Below are 22,500 nucleotides of genomic sequence, written 5' to 3' on the forward strand. Positions count from 1 at the left end.
GAGGTAGTCTACATACTGGGAGAGGTAGTCTACATCCTGGGAGAGGTAGTCTACATCCTGGGAGAGGTAGTCTACATACTGGGAGAGGTAGTCTACATACTGGGAGAGGTAGTCTACATCCTGGGAGAGGTAGTCTACATCCTGGGAGAGGTTCAGTGGGAGGTAGTCTACATACTGGGAGAGGTAGTCTACATACTGGGAGAGGTTCAGTGGGAGGTAGTCTACATACTGGGAGAGGTTCAGGGGGAGGTAGTCTACATACTGGGAGAGGTAGTCTACATACTGGGAGAGGTTCAGTGGGAGGTAGTCTACATACTGGGAGAGGTTCAGGGGGAGGTAGTCTACATACTGGGAGAGGTAGTCTACATACTGGGAGAGGTTCAGTGAGAGGTAGTCTACATACTGGGAGAGTTGGTCTACATACTGGGAGAGGTAGTCTATATACTGGGAGAGGTTCAGTGACAGGTATTCTACATACTGGGAGAGGTTCAGTGAGAGGTATTCTACATACTGGGAGAGGTTCAGTGAGAGGTAGTCTACATCATGGGAGAGGTTCAGTGAGAGGTAGTCTACATACTGGGAGAAGTAGTCTACATACTGGGAGAGTTTCAGTGAGAGGTAGTCTACATACTGGGAGAAGTAGTCTACATACTGGGAGAGTTTCAGTGAGAGGTAAGCTACATACTGGGAGAGGTAGTCTACATACTGGGAGAGGTTTAGTGAGAGGTAGTCTACATACTGGGAGAGGTTCAGTGAGAGGTAGTCTACATACTGGGAGAGGTATTCTACATACTGGGAGAGGTAGTCTACATCCTGGGAGAGGTAGTCTACATCCTGGGAGAGGTTCAGTGGGAGGTAGTCTACATACTGGGAGAGGTAGTCTACATACTGGGAGAGGTAGTCTACATCCTGGGAGAGGTTCAGTGGGAGGTAGTCTACATACTGGGAGAGGTAGTCTACATACTGGGAGAGGTATTCTACATACTGGGAGAGGTAGTCTACATCCTGGGAGAGGTAGTCTACATCCTGGGAGAGGTTCAGTGGGAGGTAGTCTACATACTGGGAGAGGTAGTCTACATACTGGGAGAGGTAGTCTACATCCTGGGAGAGGTTCAGTGGGAGGTAGTCTACATACTGGGAGAGGTAGTCTACATACTGGGAGAGGTATTCTACATACTGGGAGAGGTAGTCTACATCCTGGGAGAGGTAGTCTACATCCTGGGAGAGGTTCAGTGGGAGGTAGTCTACATACTGGGAGAGGTAGTCTACATACTGGGAGAGGTTCAGTGGGAGGTAGTCTACATACTGGGAGAGGTTCAGGGGGAGGTAGTCTACATACTGGGAGAGGTAGTCTACATACTGGGAGAGGTTCAGTGGGAGGTAGTCTACATACTGGGAGAGGTTCAGGGGGAGGTAGTCTACATACTGGGAGAGGTAGTCTACATACTGGGAGAGGTTCAGTGAGAGGTAGTCTACATACTGGGAGAGTTGGTCTACATACTGGGAGAGGTAGTCTATATACTGGGAGAGGTTCAGTGACAGGTATTCTACATACTGGGAGAGGTTCAGTGAGAGGTATTCTACATACTGGGAGAGGTTCAGTGAGAGGTAGTCTACATCATGGGAGAGGTTCAGTGAGAGGTAGTCTACATACTGGGAGAAGTAGTCTACATACTGGGAGAGTTTCAGTGAGAGGTAGTCTACATACTGGGAGAAGTAGTCTACATACTGGGAGAGTTTCAGTGAGAGGTAAGCTACATACTGGGAGAGGTAGTCTACATACTGGGAGAGGTTTAGTGAGAGGTAGTCTACATACTGGGAGAGGTTCAGTGAGAGGTAGTCTACATCATGGGAGAGGTTCAGTGAGAGGTAAGCTACATACTGGGAGAGGTTCAGTGAGAGGTAGTCTACATCATGGGAGAGGTTCAGTGAGAGGTAAGCTACATACTGGGAGAAGTTCAGTGAGAGGTAGTCTACATACTGGGAGAGGTTCAGTGAGAGGTAGTCTACATCATGGGAGAGGTTCAGTGAGAGGTAAGCTACATACTGGGAGAGGTTCAGTGAGAGGTAGTCTCCATCATGGGAGAGGTTCAGTGAGAGGTAAGCTACATACTGGGAGAAGTTCAGTGAGAGGTAGTCTACATACTGGGAGAGGTTCAGTGAGAGGTAGTCTACATACTGGGAGAGATAGTCTACATACTGGGAGAGGTTCAGTGAGAGGTAGTCTACATACTGGGAGAGGTTCAGTGAGAGGGAGTCTACATACTGGGAGAGGTTCAGTGAGAGGGAGTCTACATACTGGGAGAGGTTCAGTGAGAGGTAGTCTACATACTGGGAGAGGTTCAGTGAGAGGTAGTCTACATACTGGGAGAGGTTCAGTGAGAGGTAGTCTACATACTGGGAGAGGTTCAGTGAGAGGTAGTCTACATCATGGGAGAGGTTCAGTGAGAGGTAGTCTACATACTGGGAAAGGTAGTCTACATACTGGGAGAGGTTCAGTGAGAGGTAGTCTACATACTGGGAGAGGTTCAGTGAGAGGTAGTCTACATACTGGGAGAGGTAGTCTACACACTGGGAGAGGTTCAGTCAGAGGTAGTCTACATACTGGGAGAGGTTCAGTCAGAGGTAGTCTACATACTGGGAAAGGTAGTCTACATACTGGGAGAGGTTCAGTGAGAGGTAGTCTACATACTGGGAGAGATAGTCTACATACTGGGAGAGGTTCAGTGAGAGTTAGTCTACATACTGGGAGAGGTTCAGTGAGAGGGAGTCTACATACTGGGAGAGGTTCAGTGAGAGGTAGTCTACATACTGGGAGAGGTTCAGTGAGAGGTAGTCTACATACTGGGAGAGGTTCAGGGAGAGGTAGTCTACACACTGGGAGAGATAGTCTACATACTGGGAGAGGTTCAGTGAGAGGTAGTCTACATACTGGGAGAGATAGTCTACATACTGGGAGAGGTTCAGTGAGAGGTAGTCTACATACTGGGAGAGATAGTCTACATACTGGGAGAGGTTCAGTGAGAGGTAGTCTACATACTGGGAGAGATAGTCTACATACTGGGAGAGGTTCAGTGAGAGGTAGTCTACATACTGGGAGAGGTTCAGTGAGAGGGAGTCTACATACTGGGAGAGGTTCAGTGAGAGGGAGTCTACATACTGGGAGAGGTTCAGTGAGAGGTAGTCTACTGCCCACCCAGGGTAGACTCTGACTGGTCTGGTCACATCACATTATAAACCAACCACAGCTCTGCAGGCTTAGTGGTTCGGTCAGCTGAAACTGTGTCGTCTTGCCTCTATTGACTGTGACTGTTGGTTAGTGTGGAGGTAGCGAGCTGAAACCGCGGGTAGCCATGGTAACAGCTACATTATGCAACAAATGAGTCTCTCTGTGTTCAGAAGTGGTGTCATCATAGGTCAGGGAACTGACTGATTCCCATGCACTATAACAAACCCGAATGAGCCCCAGGGGGTGATGGGTAATGCTGATCACATGACAGAGGTGGTACCTATGATGTCAGAGGTCTGGCCGGTCTGCATTCCAGTCTGTTTCAGGTGATGTTATTGTGGCTGTTTAACCTCATAACGTCTCTCTCCCTCTCCCTGTTTTCCTCCCCCAGGCGAGCGTTGAACCTGGGCATCCTGCGCGACCCGGGGTCAGAGGTGGAGGACCGTCAGTACCAGCTGGATCTGCAGTCCATCAACATCGGTACCGCCCAATGGGAGCAGCTCAAACCAGAGAAGGAGGGGTCTAAGGGGGGCGTGTCCACCGAGACAGAGAGGAACTCACAGAACCCTGCCCTAGAATGGAACATGGCCAGCAGGTACACAACCAATCACGGCAGACTACTGGGTATAACTAACCAATCAGGACATACTACTGGGTATAACTAACCAATCAGGACAGACTACTGGGTATAACTAACCAATCAGGACAGACTACTGGGTATAACTAACCAATCAGGACATACTACTGGGTATAACTAACCAATCAGGACAGACTACTGGGTACAACTAACCAATCAGGACACACTACTGGGTACAACTAACCAATCAGGACAGACTACTGGGTATAACTAACCAATCAGGACACACTACTGGGTACAACTAACCAATCAGGACACACTACTGGGTACAACTAACCAATCAGGACACACTACTGGGTACAACTAACCAATCAGGACACACTACTGGGTACAACTAACCAATCAGGACAGACTACTGGGTACAACGATCCAATAAGGAAGTACCTAACCACATCTTAGTACCAAGGTGGCCAATCATATCTGCACCGGGCCAGTGTGGGTGCAGGGTTTTGTCCCAGCCAAGCAGAAACACATCTGATTCTACCAATCAGTAAATCTCCGAATCCGAGTGTTGTAACTAGTAGGTAACAGGATGTGTTACGACTTGGTTGGCTGATCGCATCACATCCTGTCAGATGTTCAGCTGGTAGAGGGAGGTGCTCTGTGTGATCAAATGGTGAGGTTCAACAAGGCTCAGTGACCGACTGTGAGTCCCAAATAGGGCTCTGGTCTAATGTAGTGCACTACTGGGCCCGTAGGGCTCTGGTCTAATGTAGTGCACTACTGGGTCCATAGGGCTCTGGTCTAATGTAGTGCACTACTGGGCCCGTAGGGCTCTGGTCTAAGGTAGTGCACTACTGGGCCCGTAGGGCTCTGGTCTAAGGTAGTGCACTACTGGGCCCGTAGGGCTCTGGTCTAACGTAGTGCACTACTGGGCCCATAGGGCTCTGGTCTAATGTAGTGCACTACTGGGTCCATAGGGCTCTGGTCTAACGTAGTGCACTACTGGGCCCATAGGGCTCTGGTCTAATGTAGTGCACTACTGGGCCCATAGGGCTCTGGTCTAATGTAGTGCACTACTGGGTCCATAGGGCTCTGGTCTAATGTAGTGCACTAATGGGTCCATAGGGCTCTGGTCTAATGTAGTGCACTACTGGGCCCATCGGGCTCTGGTCTAATGTAGTGCACTACTGGGTCCATAGGGCTCTGGTCTAATGTAGTGCACTACTGGGTCCATAGGGCTCTGGTCTAATGTAGTGCACTACATAGGGTATAGGGTACTATTTGGGCCACTCGTCTGCTTGGTTCCCCCCGTACAGACTCATAATTACAAAGCCCGTCATGTTTCATAGAGAACCGGGAGCTAAAACAAGCAGACGTTTTACGGCCTGTTTGACTTGGCTGGTTTTTTCAGCTGTGTGTTTTCAGAAGGACCCAGAATCCCCGGCGTCGCTGAAAGGCATTCCTGATGAGTTCCCTGTCAGATAGAAATACATTAGAATAGAGCAGCATGCCGCGTAACCATGGAGACGCACTGTCACACACACACACACACACACACACACACACACACACACACACACACACACACACACACACACACACACACACTGAGGGAGACACACACTGAGAGACACACTGAGAGAGGCACAGTCACACACACACACACACACTGAGAGAGGCACAGTCACACACACACACACACTGAGAGAGGCACAGTCACACACACACACACTGAGAGAGACACATAGTCACACACACACACACACACACACACACACACACACACACACACACACACACACACACACACACACACACACAGAGACACACACACACTGAGAGACACACACACTGAAAGACACACACACACTGAGACACACACTGAAAGACACACACACACTGAGAGACACACACACACTGAGAGACACACACACACTAAGAGAGACACACACTGAAAGACACACACACACTGAGAGACACACACACTGAAAGAGACACACACACACTGAGAGAGACACACACACACTGAGACGAGACACACACACACTGAGAGAGACACACACACACTAAGAGAGACACACACACACTGAAAGAGACACACACACACTGAGAGACACACACACTGAAAGAGACACACACACACTGAGACACACACTGAAAGACACACACACACTGAGAGACACACTGAAAGACACACACACACTAAGAGAGACACACACACACTGAAAGACACACACACACACTAAGAGAGACACACACACACTGAAAGACACACACACACACTAAGAGAGAGACACACACTGAGACACACACACTGAGAGAGACACACACACACTGAGAGAGACACACACACACTGAAAGAGACACACACACACTGAGAGACACACACACTGAAAGAGACACACACACACTGAGACACACACTGAAAGAGACACACACACACTGAGACACACACTGAAAGACACACACACACTAAGAGAGACACACACACACTGAAAGACACACACACACACACTAAGAGAGAGACACACACTGAGACACACACACTGAGAGAGACACACACACACTGAGAGAGACACACACACACTGAGAGAGACACACACACACTAAGAGAGACACACACACACTGAAAGAGAGACACACACACTGAGAGAGACACACACACACACTGAGAGAGACACACACACACTGAGAGAGACACACACACACTGAGAGAGACACACACACACTGAGAGACACACACACACAGTGCTTCAGTGTGTAGGACTCCTCTTTTTGCCACTAGAGTTGAGGTCAGAGCTGAGCCCAGCCAATAGAGTTGAGGTCAGAGCTGAGCCCAGCCAATAGAGTTGAGGTCAGAGCTGAGCCCAGCCAATAGAGTTGAGGTCAGAGCTGAGCCCAGCCAATAGAGTTGGTGTCAGAGCTGAGCCCAGCCAATAGAGTTGGTGTCAGAGCTGAGCCCAGCCAATAGAGTTGGTGTCAGAGCTGAGCCCAGCCAATAGAGTTGGTGTCAGAGCTGAGCCCAGCCAATAGAGTTGGTGTCAGAGCTGAGCCCAGCCAATAGAGTTGGTGTCAGAGCTGAGCCCAGCCAATAGAGTTGAGGTCAGAGCTGAGCCCAGCCAATAGAGTTGGGGAACACTCCATCACTCAGACATCATTTACAGATAACCAGGGAACACTCCATCACTCTGACATCATTTACAGATAACCAGGGAACACTCCATCACTCAGACGTCATTTACAGATAACCAGGGAACACTCCATCACTCAGACATCATTAACAGATAACCAGGGAACACTCCATCACTCAGACATAATTTACAGATAACCAGGGAACACTCCATCACTCAGACATCATTTACAGATAACCAGGGAACACTCCATCACTCAGACATCATTTACAGATAACCAGGGAACACTCCATCACTCAGACATCATTTACAGATAACCAGAGGACCAGGGATGTTCTCTGTTTAGTGAGTCCTCCAGATCAGAGGCAGTAGAGATGACCAGGGTTGTTCTCTGTTTAGTGAGTCCTCCAGATCAGAGACAGTAGGGATGACCAGGGATGTTCTCTGTTTAGTGAGTCCTCCAGATCAGAGGCAGTAGGGATGACCAGGGACGTTCTCTGTTTAGTGAGTCCTCCAGATCAGAGACAGTAGGGATGACCAGGGATGTTCTCTGTTTAGTGAGTCCTCCAGATCAGAGACAGTAGGGATGACCAGGGATGTTCTCTGTTTAGTGAGTCCTCCAGAGCAGAGGCAGTAGGGATGACCAGGGATGTTCTCTGTTTAGTGAGTCCTCCAGATCAGAGACAGTAGGGATGACCAGGGATGTTCTCTGTTTAGTGAGTCCTCCAGATCAGAGGCAGTAGGGATGACCAGGGATGTTCTCTGTTTAGTGAGTCCTCCAGATCAGAGGCAGTAGGGATGGACCAGGGATGTTCTCTGTTTAGTGAGTCCTCCAGATCAGAGGCAGTAGGGATGACCAGGGATGTTCTCTGTTTAGTGAGTCCTCCAGATCAGAGGCAGTAGGGATGACCAGGGATGTTCTCTGTTTAGTGAGTCCTCCAGATCAGAGGCAGTAGTGATGACCAGGGATGTTCTCTGTTTAGTGAGTCCTCCAGATCAGAGGCAGTAGGGATGACCTCTTGATAAGTGTGTGAATTAGACCATTTTCCTGTCCTGCTAAACATTCTAAATGTAATGAGTACTTTTGGGTTTCAGGGAAAATGAAAGGAGTAAAAAATACTTTATTTTCTTTAAGAATGTAGTGAAGTAAAAGTAAAAGCTGTCAAAAATAGTAAAGTTCAGATTCCCCAAAACACATCTTCAGTAGTACTTTATAGTATTTTATATTTAAGTACTTTACACCACTGCAGATGTACTGTACACAGTATCTTCCCTGGGACTCTGAGGCCTAGTTGGGAAACTGAGCCGTTTCTCTCTCTCTCTCTCTCTCTCTCTCTCTCTCTCTCTCACTCTCTCTCTCTGTCTCACTCTCTCTCTCTGTCTCTCTCTCTCTCTCTCCTTCTGCTCTCTCTCTCTCTGTCTCTCCTTCTGCTCTCTCTCTCTCTGTCTCTCGCTCTCTCTCTCTCCCTCTGCTCTCTCTCTCTCTCTCTCTCTCCTGCTCTCTCTCTCTCTGTCTCTCCTTCTGCTCTCTCTCTCTCTGTCTCTCTCTCTCTCCCTCTGCTCTCTCTGCTCTCTCTCTCACTCTCTCTTTCTGTCTCTCTGTCTCTCTCTGTCTCTCTGTCTCTCTGTCTCTCACTCTCTCGCTCTCTGCTCTCTGTCTCTCTTTCTCTCGCTATCTGCTCTCTCTCTCTGTCTCTCTGCTCTCTCTCTCTCTCTCTCTGCTCTCTCTCTCTCTCTCTCCTCTCTCTGCTCTCTCTCTCTCTCTCTGCTCTCTCTCTCTCTCTCTGCTCTCTCTCCCTCTCTCTCTCTCTCTCTGTGGTGAGGGATGGCACCTGTCCCATGCAACGGGACACTCACTGTTTCACTGTAACTCTGAAGGAGATTACCCAGAACCTCTTAGGACCCTCTCTCTCTGTCTCCCAGATCATTCCACCTCCTCGGGAAATCAGCCCACTCAAAGTAACTCTCAGAGAAACAGTGATCTGGCCTGCCTCCCCCCGAGGATACGGGTAACACACACAGTGAATGTCAGAACAGTACCGTAGGGCCACCTAGGAATCGTTCTGCTGTAATCCTCCTGGCTCTGTAGCAGTATCGGAGGCTCCACAGTTTGGTTGTTTTAATAGAGGCAACAGATGTGGTAATTAACACCGTCTTCTACCGATCGCTTGTATATATTAGTTTTTTGCTGCTAACAAATGTTTCCCACAAATATAGAGCTTGATTGTTGGAATGAACATGAATGAGGTTTTGGTCGTTTTAAATGATCTTAAGCTGAGGTCTTTTTGTGTTTCTTATTAATAGAGGCTTGTCAAATAACGTCCCCCCTAACGCCCCCCCTAACACCCCCCCTAACACACCCCCCCTAACACACCCCCCCAACACACCCCCCCTAACACACCCCCCTAACACACCCCCCCCTAACACACCCCCCCTAACACACCCCCCTAACACACCCCCCCTAACACACCCCCCCTAACACACCCCCCCTAACACACCCCCCTAACACACACCCCCTAACACACACCCCCTAACACACCCCCCCTAACACACCCCCTAACACACCCCCTAACACACCCCCCCTAACACACCCCCTAACACACCCCCCCTAACACACCCCCCCTAACACACCCCCTAACACACCCCCCCTAACACCCCCCCTAACACACCCCCCCTAACACACCCCCCCTAACACACCCCCTAACACACCCCCCCTAACACACCCCCTAACACACCCCCCCTAACACCCCCCCTAACACACCCCCTAACACACCCCCCTAACACACACCCCCGTCTCGCTTCCAGCGTCACTGTGTTGGAGCTGAAGTAGGAGCTGTCCAGGTACACACATATTACACAGGTTGGACCCTGTGGAGTGTGTGGTATTGTAGAGGACATATTCCACAGGTTGGACCCTGTGGAGTGTGTGGTATTGTAGAGGACATAATCCACAGGTTGGACCCTGTGGAGTGTGTGGTATTGTAGAGGACATAATCCACAGGTTGGACCCTGTGGAGTGTGTGGTATTGTAGAGGACATATTCCACAGGTTGGACCCTGTGGAGTGTGTGGTATTGTAGAGGACATAATCCACAGGTTGGACCCTATGGAGTGTGTGGTATTGTAGAGGACATAATCCACAGGTTGGACCCTGTGGAGTGTGTGGTATTGTAGAGGACATATTCCACAGGTTGGACCCTGTGGAGTGTGTGGTATTGTAGAGGTTAGTTACAGACATATTCCACAGGTTGGACCCTGTGGAGTGTGTGGTATTGTAGAGGACATATTCCACAGGTTGGAGCCTGTGGAGTGTGTGGTACTGTAGAGGTTAGTTACAGACATAATCCACAGGTTGGACCCTGTGGAGTGTGTGGTATTGTAGAGGTTAGTTACAGACATAATCCACAGGTTGGACCCTGTGGAGTGTGTGGTATTGTAGAGGACATATTCCACAGGTTGGACCCTGTGGAGTGTGTGGTATTGTAGAGGACATATTCCACAGGTTGGACCCTGTGGAGTGTGTGGTATTGTAGAGGTTAGTTACAGACATATTCCACAGGTTGGACCCTGTGGAGTGTGTGGTATTGTAGAGGACATATTCCACAGGTTGGAGCCTGTGGAGTGTGTGGTACTGTAGAGGTTAGTTACAGACATAATCCACAGGTTGGACCCTGTGGAGTGTGTGGTATTGTAGAGGTTAGTTACAGACATAATCCACAGGTTGGACCCTGTGGAGTGTGTGGTATTGTAGAGGACATATTCCACAGGTTGGAGCCTGTGGAGTGTGTGGTACTGTAGAGGTTAGTTACAGACATAATCCACAGGTTGGACCCTGTGGAGTGTGTGGTATTGTAGAGGACATATTCCACAGGTTGGAGCCTGTGGAGTGTGTGGTACTGTAGAGGTTAGTTACAGACATAATCCACAGGTTGGACCCTGTGGAGTGTGTGGTATTGTAGAGGACATATACCACATGTTGGACCCTGTGGAGTGTGTGGTATTGTAGAGGACATATACCACATGTTGGACCCTGTGGAGTGTGTGGTACTGTAGAGGTTAGTTACAGACATAATCCACAGGTTGGACCCTGTGGAGTGTGTGGTATTGTAGAGGACATATACCACATGTTGGACCCTGTGGAGTGTGTGGTATTGTAGAGGACATATACCACATGTTGGACCCTGTGGAGTGTGTGGTATTGTAGAGGACATATTCCACAGGTTGGACCCCCCCCCCCCCCCCACAGTATCAGGAGACACCAGGAGAGGAGAGCCATCCTCACCCCCATCCTGACCTCTCTCTCTGTTCCCCCCCCCCCCCCCCCCCCACCCCCAGTATCAGGAGACACCAGGAGAGGAGAGCCATCCTCACCCCCATCCTGACATCTCTCTCTGTTCTTCCCCCCCCCACCCCCAGTATCAGAAGACACCAGGAGAGGAGAGCCATCCTCACCCCCATCCTGACCTCTCTCTCTGTTCTCCCCCACCCCCAGTATCAGGAGACACCAGGAGAGGAGAGCCATCCTCACCCCCATCCTGACGGACTTCTCTGTCAGAGTGACAGCAGCACCTGCCATCATATTCAGCAAGCCCAGATCCCCTGACAACAGACAAGTGGAGGTTAGTATGAGGCACCATGAACCCAGAACCTTTACAGTGAGGTTTAAACATGAACCCAGAACCTTTACAGTGAGGTATCAACATGAACCCAGAACCTTTACAGTGCGGTATCAACATGAACCCAGAACCTTTACAGTGAGGTTTAAACATGAACCCAGAACCTTTACAGTGAGGTATCAACATGAACCCAGAACCTTTACAGTGAGGTTTAAACATGAACCCAGAATCTTTACAGTGAGGTTTAAACATGAACCCAGAACCTTTACAGTGAGGTATCAACATGAACCCAGAACCTTTACAGTGAGGTTTAAACATGAACCCAGAACCTTTACAGTGAGGTTTAAACATGAACCCAGAACCTTTACAGTGATGTATTAACATGAACCCAGAACCTTTACAGTGAGGTATCAACATGAACCCAGAACCTTTACAGTGAGGTTTAAACATTAACCCAGAACCTTTACAGTGAGGTATCAACATGAACCCAGAACCTTTACAGTGCGGTATCAACATGAACCCAGAACCTTTACAGTGAGGTTTAAACATGAACCCAGAACCTTTACAGTGAGGTATCAACATGAGCCCAGAACCTTTACAGTGAGGTTTTAACATGAACCCAGAACCTTTACAGTGAGGTTTTAACATGAACCCAGAACCTTTACAGTGAGGTTTAAACATGAGCCCAGAACCTTTACAGTGAGGTTTAAACATGAACCCAGAACCTTTACAGTGAGGTATCAACATCAACCCAGAACATTTACAGTGAGGGTTTAAACATGAACCCAGAACCTTTACAGTGAGGTTTAAACATGAACCCAGAACCTTTACAGTGAGGTATCAACATGAGCCCAGAACCTTTACAGTGAGGTTTTAACAATATGAAAAGTGTTTTATTCCTTAAAAACATAGGTGCTGGACAATGACCATTGCAGACATGATGCATGATGGGTGAAAAAAACAACTTGTGTATCTCTAATAACTGAATAACAATGAGATGGGTACCTGTAGTAGTTCCAGAACATAATATATATTTACACAACGACCAAGGAAGTGAAGACAAATCAAATGTCAGAGCCTCTATGAAATGCTCAGCCGCATGGTTTCTCTAGTCAGGGTCAGGGTTAGGGTCAGGGTCAGGGTCAGGGTTAGGGTCAGGGTTAGGGTCAGGGTTAGGGTCAGGGTCAGGGTTAGGGTCAGAGCCTCTATGAAATGCTCAGCCGCAGGGTTTCTCTGGTCAGGGTCAGGGTCAGGGTCAGAGCCTCTATGAAATGCTCAGCCGCAGGGTTTCTCTGGTCAGGGTCAGGGTTAGGGTCAGGGTCAGGGTCGGGGTTAGGGTCAGAGCCTCTATGAAATGCTCAGCCGCAGGGTTTCTCTGGTCAGGGTCAGGGTTAGGGTCAGAGCCTCTATGAAATGCTCAGCCGCATGGTTTCTCTGGTCAGGGTCAGGGTTAGGGTCAGGGTCAGGGTCAGGGTCAGGGTTTCTCTGGTCAGGGTCAGGGCTTCTCTGGTCAGGGTCAGGGTTATGGTCAGGGTTTCTCTGGTCAGGGTCAGGGTTAGGGTCAGGGTTAGGGTCAGGGTTTCTCTGGTCAGGGTCAGGGTTTCTCTGGTCAGGGTCAGTTTTTCTCTGGTCAGGGTCAGTGTTTCTCTGGTCAGGGTCAGGGTTAGGGTCAGGGTTAGGGTCAGGGTTTCTCTGGTCAGGGTCAGGGTCAGGGTTTCTCTGGTCAGGGTCAGGGTTTCTCTGGTCAGGGTTAGGGTCAGGGTTAGGGTCAGGGTTTCTCTGGTCAGGGTTAGGGTCAGGGTTTCTCTGGTTAGGATCAGGGTTAGGGTCAGGGTTTCTCTGGTCAGGGTCAGGGTTTCTCTGGTCAGGGTTAGGGTCAGGGTTTCTCTGGTCAGGGTCAGGGTTAGGGTCAGGGTTTCTCTGGTCAGGGTCAGGGTTAGGGTCAGGGTTTCTCTGGTCAGGGTCAGGGTTTCTCTGGTCAGGGTCAGGGTTTCTCTGGTCAGGGTTAGGGTTAGGGTCAGGGTTTCTCTGGTCAGGGTTAGAGTCAGGGTCAGGGTTTCTCTGGTCATGGTTTAGGGTCAGGGTCAGGGTTAGGGTCAGGGTTTCTCTGGTCAGGGTTAGGGTCAGGGTTTCTCTGGTCAGGGTCAGGGTTAGGGTCAGAGCCTCTATGAAATGCTCAGCCGCATGGTTTCTCTGGTCAGGGTCAGGGTTAGGGTCAGGGTCAGGGTCAGGGTTAGGGTCAGGGTCAGGGTTAGGGTCAGAGCCTCTATGAAATGCTCAGCCGCAGGGTTTCTCTGGTCAGGGTCAGGGTCAGAGCCTCTATGAAATGCTCAGCCGCAGGGTTTCTCTGGTCAGGGTCAGGGTTAGGGTCAGAGCCTCTATGAAATGCTCAGCCGCATGGTTTCTCTGGTCAGGGTCAGGGTTTCTCTGGTCAGGGTCAGGGCTTCTCTGGTCAGGGTCAGTGTTAGGGTCAGGGTTTCTCTGGTCAGGGTCAGGGTTAGGGTCAGAGCCTCTATGAAATGCTCAGCCGCATGGTTTCTCTGGTCAGGGTCAGGGTTAGGGTCAGGGTCAGGGTCAGGGTTAGGGTCAGGGTCAGGGTTAGGGTCAGAGCCTCTATGAAATGCTCAGCCGCAGGGTTTCTCTGGTCAGGGTCAGGGTCAGAGCCTCTATGAAATGCTCAGCCGCAGGGTTTCTCTGGTCAGGGTCAGGGTTAGGGTCAGAGCCTCTATGAAATGCTCAGCCGCATGGTTTCTCTGGTCAGGGTCAGGGTTTCTCTGGTCAGGGTCAGGGCTTCTCTGGTCAGGGTCAGTGTTAGGGTCAGGGTTTCTCTGGTCAGGGTTAGGGTCAGGGTTTCTCTGGTCAGGGTCAGGGTTAGGGTCAGGGTTAGGGTCAGGGTTTCTCTGGTCAGGATCAGGGTTTCTCTGGTCAGGGTCAGTTTTTCTCTGGTCAGGGTCAGTGTTTCTCTGGTCAGGGTCAGGGTTAGGGTCAGGGTTTCTCTGGTCAGGGTCAGGGTCAGGGTTTCTCTGGTCAGGGTCAGGGTTTCTCTGGTCAGGGTTAGGGTCAGGGTTAGGGTCAGGGTTTCTCTGGTCAGGGTTAGGGTCAGGGTTAGGGTCAGGGTTTCTCTGGTTAGGATCAGGGTTAGGGTCAGGGTTTCTCTGGTCAGGGTCAGGGTTTCTCTGGTCAGGGTTAGGGTCAGGGTTTCTCTGGTCAGGGTCAGGGTTAGGGTCAGGGTTTCTCTGGTCAGGGTCAGGGTTAGGGTCAGGGTTTCTCTGGTCAGGGTCAGGGTTTCTCTGGTCAGGGTTAGGGTTAGGGCCAGGGTTTCTCTGGTCAGGGTTAGAGTCAGGGTCAGGGTTTCTCTGGTCATGGTTAGGGTCAGGGTCAGGGTTAGGGTCAGGGTTTCTCTGGTCAAGGTCGGGGTTAGGATCAGGGTTTCTCTGGTCAGGGTTTCTCTGGTCAGGGTCAGGGTCAGGGTTGCTCTGGTCAGGGTCAGGGTTAGGGTCAGGGTTTCTCTGGTCAGGGTCAGGGTTAGGGTTTCTCTGGTCAGGGGTCCTGATATTACTGTCGTGTTCTGCTATCCTTGTCTCTCTCTGTCCCAACAGGAGGTGTGGTCTCTCTCTGTCCCAACAGGAGGTGTGGTCTCTCTCTGTCCCAACAGGAGGTGTGGTCTCTCTCTGTCCCAACAGGAGGTGATGGTGTTTATATTGTCTCTCTCTGTCCCAACAGGAGGTGCTGGTGTTTATATTGTCTCTCTCTCTGTCCCAACAGGAAGTGATGGTGTTTATATTGTCTCTCTCTGTCCCAACAGGAAGTGCTGGTGTTTATATTGTCTATCTCTCTGTCCCAACAGGAAGTGATGGTGTTTATATTGTCTATCTCTCTGTCCCAACAGGAAGTGCTGGTGTTTATATTGTCTCTCTGTCCCAACAGGAGGTGCTGGTGTGTGGTCTCTCTCTGTCCCAACAGGAAGTGATGGTGTTTATATTGTCTATCTCTCTGTCCCAACAGGAAGTGCTGGTGTTTATATTGTCTCTCTGTCCCAACAGGAGGTGCTGGTGTGTGGTCTCTCTCTGTCCCAACAGGAGGTGTGGTCTCTCTCTGTCCCAACAGGAGGTGCTGGTGTTTATATTGTCTCTCTCTGTCCCAACAGGAAGTGCTGGTGTTTATATTGTCTCTCTGTCCCAACAGGAGGTGCTGGTGTGTGGTCTCTCTCTGTCCCAACAGGAGGTGTGGTCTCTCTCTGTCCCAACAGGAGGTGCTGGTGTTTATATTGTCTCTCGCTCTCCCAACAGGAGGTGCTGGTGTTTATATTGTCTCTCGCTCTCCCAACAGGAGGTGCTGGTGTGTGGTCTCTCTCTGTCCCAACAGGAGGTGCTGGTGTTTATATTGTCTCTCTCTCTGTCCCAACAGGAGGTGCTGGTGTGTGGTCACTCCCTGGAGGTGAACGTAACATCTAGTCTGCAGTTCTTCCTCAGTGTGGCCCAGGTCCACCTGCTGCAGCTACTGTTCCGAGCCAACATGGTGGAGAGACCTGCCCCAGAGACCAGCCAGGTAAGAGATGGTCACATCCCAACTCAGGTAAACATGGTGGAGAGACCTGCCCCAGAGACCAGCCAGGTAAGAGATGGTCACATCCCAACTCAAGTAAACATGGTGGAGGGCTTTATACACTGGGTACCAGTACTGAGTTAATGATAACATGGCTATATACACTGGGTACCAGTACTGAGTCAATGTGCAGGGGTACCAGGTAATAACATGGCTATATACACTGGGTACCAGTACTGAGTCAATGATAACATGGTTATATACACTGGGTACCAGTACTGAGTCAATGTGCAGGGGTACCAGGTAATAACATGGCTATATACACTGGGTACCAGTACTGAGTCAATGATAACATGGTTATATACACTGGGTACCAGTACTGAGTCAATGTGCAGGGGTACCAGGTAATAACTTGGTTATATACACTGGGTACCAGTACTGAGTCAATGTGCAGGGGTTCGAGGTAATAACTTGGTTATATACACAGGGTACCAGTACTGAGTCAATGATGTGCTTCTACACCTGCATTGCTTGCTGTTTGGGGTTTTAGGCTGGTGTTTCTGTACAGCACTTTGTGACATCAGCTGATGTACGAAGGGCTATATAAATACATTTGATTTGATTTGATAACATGGGCGTTATACACAGGGTACAAGTACTGAGTCAATGTGCAGGGGTACCAGGTAATAACATGGCTATATACACTGGGTACCAGTACTGAGTCAATGTGCAGGGGTACGAGGTAATAACTTGGTTATATACACAGGGTACAAGTACTGAGTCAATGTGCAGGGGTACCAGGTAATAACATGGCTATATACACTGGGTACCAGTACTGAGTCAATGTGCAGGGGTACCAGGTAATAACATGGCTATATACACTGGGTACCAGTACTGAGTCAATGATAACATGGTTATATACACTGGGTACCAGTACTGAGTCAATGATAACATAGTTATATACACGGGGTACCAGTACTGAGTCAATGATATCATGGCTATATACACGGGGTACCAGTACTGGGTCAATGTGCAGGGGTACGAGGTAATAACATGGCTTTATACACTGGGTACCAGTACTGAGTTAATGATAACATGGCTATATACACGGGGTACCAGTACTGAGTTAATATGCAGGGGTACGAGGTAATTGAGGTAGCTATGTACATGTAGGTAGGGGTAAAGGATAGATAATAGACAGTAACAGCAGTATACTGTAGGTAGGGGTAAAGGATAGATAATAGACAGTAACAGCAGTATACTGTAGGTAGGGGTAAAGGATAGATAATAGACAGTAACAGCAGTATACTGTAGGTAGGGGTAAAGGATAGATAATAGACAGTAACAGCAGTATACTGTAGGTAGGGGTAAAGGATAGATAATAGACAGTAACAGCAGTATACTGTAGGTAGGGGTAAAGGATAGATAATAGACAGTAACAGCAGTATACTGTAGGTAGGGGTAAAGGATAGATAATAGATAGTAACAGCAGTATACTGTAGGTAGGGGTAAAGGATAGATAATAGACAGTAACAGCAGTATACTGTAGGTAAGGGTAAAGGATAGATAATAGACAGTAACAGCCTACATCAGAGAGACTCTACATCAGGGAGACTCTACATCAGGGAGACTCTACATCAGGGAGACTCTACATCAGGGAGACTCTACATCAGGGAGACTCTACATCAGGGAGACTCTACATCAGGGAGACTCTACATCAGGGAGACTCTACATCAGAGAGACTCTACATCAGGGAGACTCTACATCAGGGAGACTCTACATCAGGGAGACTCTACATCAGAGAGACTCTACATCAGGGAGACTCTACATCAGAGAGACTCTACATCAGGGAGACTCTACATCAGGGAGACTCTACATCAGAGAGACTCTACATCAGGGAGACTCTACATCAGGGAGACTCTACATCAGGGAGACTCTACATCAGGGAGACTCTACATCAGGGAGACTCTACATCAGGGAGACTCTACATCAGGGATATGTTGCATTCCATTCACATAATCAATACTCGTTATTGATTATGTAGTGCTATAAATAACCAGTGTTTTTTTAATGAAAGAGTGGTAGTGGAGGAGGGGAGAGGAGGAGGAAGGGAGAAGAGGAGGAGGGAGAGGAGAGGAGGAGGGGAGAGGAGAAGGAAGGGAGAGGAGAGGAGGAGAGAGGAGGGGAGAGGAGAGGAGGCTTGTCCTACATCTGTTTGTGGTTTGAGAGGAGGAGGAGGAGAGGAGGCTTGTCCTTCATCTGTTTGTGGTTTGAGAGGAGGAGGAGTCTTGTGGAGTCCTCACTCTGCTCCCGGTGATTCATCCTCTGTTGCCTCTGTTACATGGTGCCGTAATACAGGTTGTTATGGTCCCGCTGGGAGAGGTTGCTACGGTACCCAGGGGTCACCTGGGGTCAGGACATGATACTTAGCAGCTCCTGTCTCTCCTCTGTGGGCCGAGCACTCCCTCCTCATCAATCTACAGCCCGGAGAGGAGAGAGCAGGAGAGGAGTTGTACACTGACTGTACAAAACATTAGGAACACCATGGACTCTACAAGGTGTTGGAAAGAGTTCCACAGGGATGCTGGCCCATGTTGACTCTAATGCTTCCCACAGTTGTGTCAAGTTGGCTGGATGTCCTTTGGGTGGTGGACCATTCTTGATACACACGGGAAACTGTTGAGCATTAAAAACCCAGCAGCGTTGCAGTTCTTGACAAACTCAAACTGGTGTGCCTGGCACCTACTACCATACCCGAGGCAGGTAGCCTAGTGGTTAGAGTGTTGGGCCAGTAACCAAAAGGTTGCTAGATTGAATCCCCGAGCTGACAAGGTAAACATGTGTCGTTCTGCCCCTGAACAAGGCAGTTAACCCACTGTTCCCCTGAACGAGGCAGTTAACCCACTGTTCCCCTGAACAAGGCAGTTAACCCACTGTTCCCCTGAACAAGGCAGTTAACCCACTGTTCCCCTGAACAAGGCAGTTAACCCACTGTTTCCCTGAACAAGGCAGTTAACCCACTGTTCCCCTGAACATGGCAGTTAACCCACTGTTCCCCTGAACAAGACAGTTAACTCACTGTTCCCCTGAACAAGGCAGTTAACCCACTGTTCCCCTGAACAAGGCAGTTAACCCACTGTTCCCCTGAACAAGGCAGTTAACCCACTGTTCCCCTGAACAAGGCAGTTAACCCACTGTTCCCCTGAACAAAGCAGTTAACCCACTGTTTCCCTGAACAAGGCAGTTAACCCACTGTTCCCCTAAACATGGCAGTTAACCCACTGTTCCCCTGAACAAGACAGTTAACCCACTGTTTCCCCTGAACAAGGCAGTTAACCCCCTGTCCCCCTGAACAAGGCAATTAACCCACTGTTCCCCTGAACAAGACAGTTAACCCACTGTTTCCCCTGAACAAGGCAGTTAACCCACTGTTCCCCTGAACAAGGCAGTTAACCCACTGTTCCCCTGAACAAGGCAGTTAACCCACTGTTCCCCTGAACAAGGCAGTTAACCCACTGTTCCCCTGAAATAGACAGTTAACCCACTGTTCCTAGACCAGTTAACCCACTGTTCCCCTGAAAGAGACAGTTAACCCACTGTTCCTAGACCAGTTAACCCACTGTTCCTAGGACAGTTAACCCACTGTTCCTAGACCAGTTAACCCACTGTTCCCCTGAACAAGGCAGTTAACCCACTGTTCCTAGACCAGTTAACCCACTGTTCCTAGACCAGTTAACCCACTGTTCCCCTGAAAGAGGCAGTTAACCCACTGTTCCTAGGCCAGTTAACCCACTGTTCCCCTGAACAAGGCAGTTAACCCACTGTTCCCCTGAACAAGGCAGTTAACCCACTGTTTCCCCTGAACAAGGCAGTTAATCCACTGTTTCCCCTGAACAAGGCAGTTAACCCACTGTTTCCCCTGAACAAGGCAGTTAACCCACTGTTCCCCTGAAAGAGGCAGTTAACCCACTGTTCCTAGGCCAGTTAACCCACTGTTCCTAGGCCAGTTAACCCACTGTTTCCCCTGAACAGGCAGTTAACCCACTGTTCCCCTGAACAAGGCAGTTAACCCACTGTTTCCCCTGAACAAGGCAGTTAACCCACTGTTCCCCTGAACAAGGCAGTTAACCCACTGTTTCCACTGAACAAGGCAGTTAACCCACTGTTTCCCCTGAACAAGGCAGTTAACCCACTGTTCCCCTGAACAAGGCAGTTAACCCACTGTTCCCCTGAACAAGGCAGTTAACCCACTGTTTCCCCTGAACAAGGCAGTTAACCCACTGTTTCCCCTGAACAAGGCAGTTAACCCACTGTTTCCCCTGAACAAGGCAGTTAACCCACTGTTTCCCTGAACAAGGCAGTTAACCCACTGTTCCCCTGAACAAGGCAGTTAACCCACTGTTCCCCTGAACAAGGCAGTTAACCCACTGTTCCCCTGAACAAGGCAGTTAACCCACTGTTCCCCTGAACAAGGCAGTTAACCCACTGTTCCCCTGAACAAGGCAGTTAACCCACTGTTCCCCTGAACAAGGCAGTTAACCCACTGTTCCCCTGAACAAGACAGTTAACCCACTGTTCCCCTGAACAAGGCAGTTAACCCACTGTTCCCCTGAACAAGGCAGTTAACCCACTGTTCCCCTGAACAAGGCAGTTAACCCACTGTTCCCCTGAACAAGGCAGTTAACCCACTGTTTCCCCTGAACAAGGCAGTTAACCCACTGTTCCCCTGAACAAGGCAGTTAACCCACTGTTCCCCTGAACAAGGCAGTTAACCCACTGTTTCCCCTGAACAAGGCAGTTAACCCACTGTTTCCCCTGAACAAGGCAGTTAACCCCCTGTCCCCCTGAACAAGGCAGTTAATCCACTGTTCCCCTGAACAAGGCAGTTAACCCACTGTTCCCCTGAACAAGACAGTTAACCCACTGTTCCCCTGAACAAGACAGTTAACCCACTGTTCCCCTGAACAAGGCAGTTAACCCACTGTTTCCCCTGAACAAGGCAGTTAACCCACTGTTCCCCTGAACAAGGCAGTTAACCCACTGTTTCCCCTGAACAAGGCAGTTAACCCCACTGTTTCCCCGGTAGGCTGTCATTAAAAATAAGAATTTGTTCTCAAGTGACTTTCCTAGTTAAATTAAAATGTAAATAAATTGAATAAAATGCCCTGTTGAAAGGCACTTTAACCTGTCTCCCCTTTCATCTACACTGATTGAAGTGGATTTTAAACAAGTACTATCGTAGTTATCACCTGGTCAGTCCATGTCATGGAATGTTTTGTCAGGCTGTGTTCTGCTCTATTCTACATGCTGCAGAGCCCTCTGGTGTTGGGTTCTGGTACTGCATGTGTTGGACTCCTGCTCCTCCCTGCAGTCACCAATGAACTTGGTCTTGTTTCTAGATCAGTGTCCTGTGCTCTCTGCCGTTAATAAAAGTCTGCCCAGTGGCCACAAAACACAACACAACGGCAGCTGTATCTTAAGGATTCTGCCTCCGTTTTTTACATTCTGGGAAAAACTGAGTTTATTTAAACAGGAAATGCTTTTGTGCTGTTTGTATAATACAACCTGAACTGTGTTGTTCAAAGAGACACGATAAAACATCTATTTGGGATGAGTCATCTGTTTCCATTGTGCTGCGGGTGTCTCAGACAAAGCATTTGGTTCCCGGTCTGTTTTGTCCTCAACAAGACTGTCATTAATGATCTGTAGCTTCCCTGTTAGTCTCTGACCTACCAGAACATAATGATCTGTAGCTTCCCTGTTAGTCTCTGACCTACCAGAACATAATGATCTGTAGCTTCCCTGTAGTCTCTGACCTACCAGAACATAATGATCTGTAGCTTCCCTGTAGTCTCTGACCTACCAGAACATAATGATGTGTAGCTTCCCTGTAGTCTCTGACCTACCAGAACATAATGATGTGTAGCTTCCCTGTAGTCTCTGACCTACCAGAACATAATGATCTGTAGCTTCCCTGTCGTCTCTGACCTACCAGAACATAATGATCTGTAGCTTCCCTGTCGTCTCTGACCTACCAGAACATAATGATCTGTAGCTTCCCTGTCGTCTCTGACCTACCAGAACATAATGATCTGTAGCTTCCCTGTTAGTCTCTGACCTACCAGAACATAATGATCTGTAGCTTCCCTGTCGTCTCTGACCTACCAGAACATAATGATCTGTAGCTTCCCTGTCGTCTCTGACCTACCAGAACATAATGATCTGTAGCTTCCCTGTTAGTCTCTGACCTACCAGAACATAATGATCTGTAGCTTCCCTGTCGTCTCTGACCTACCAGAACATAATGATCTGTAGCTTCCCTGTCGTCTCTGACCTACCAGAACATAATGATCTGTAGCTTCCCTGTTAGTCTCTGACCTACCAGAACATAATGATCTGT

At 49.1% G+C, this 22,500-nt stretch overlaps 1 protein-coding gene across 3 annotated transcripts in view; it reads left to right on the top strand.

Moving 5' to 3' along the window:
- Window positions 1-22,500, top strand: part of LOC149984734 (intermembrane lipid transfer protein VPS13B-like) — a 283,030-nt gene that overhangs the window by 58,633 nt on the left and 201,897 nt on the right. For 2 of the 3 annotated variants that reach the window (XM_090215714.1, XM_090215713.1), the window contains exons 6-8: window positions 3,621-3,824; window positions 11,432-11,558; window positions 15,963-16,169. In XM_090215714.1, the coding sequence (XP_090071840.1) occupies window positions 3,621-3,824; window positions 11,432-11,558; window positions 15,963-16,169 (538 nt within the window). The remainder of the gene's footprint in view (window positions 1-3,620; window positions 3,825-11,431; window positions 11,559-15,962; window positions 16,170-22,500) is intronic. The other variant, XM_090215719.1, reaches the window with a different exon arrangement.

Source organism: Oncorhynchus mykiss, chromosome 2 (assembly GCF_057628025.1).
Source record: "Oncorhynchus mykiss isolate SJ-2025 chromosome 2, ASM5762802v1, whole genome shotgun sequence".
In the NCBI taxonomy this organism is placed as follows: domain Eukaryota; kingdom Metazoa; phylum Chordata; class Actinopteri; order Salmoniformes; family Salmonidae; genus Oncorhynchus; species Oncorhynchus mykiss.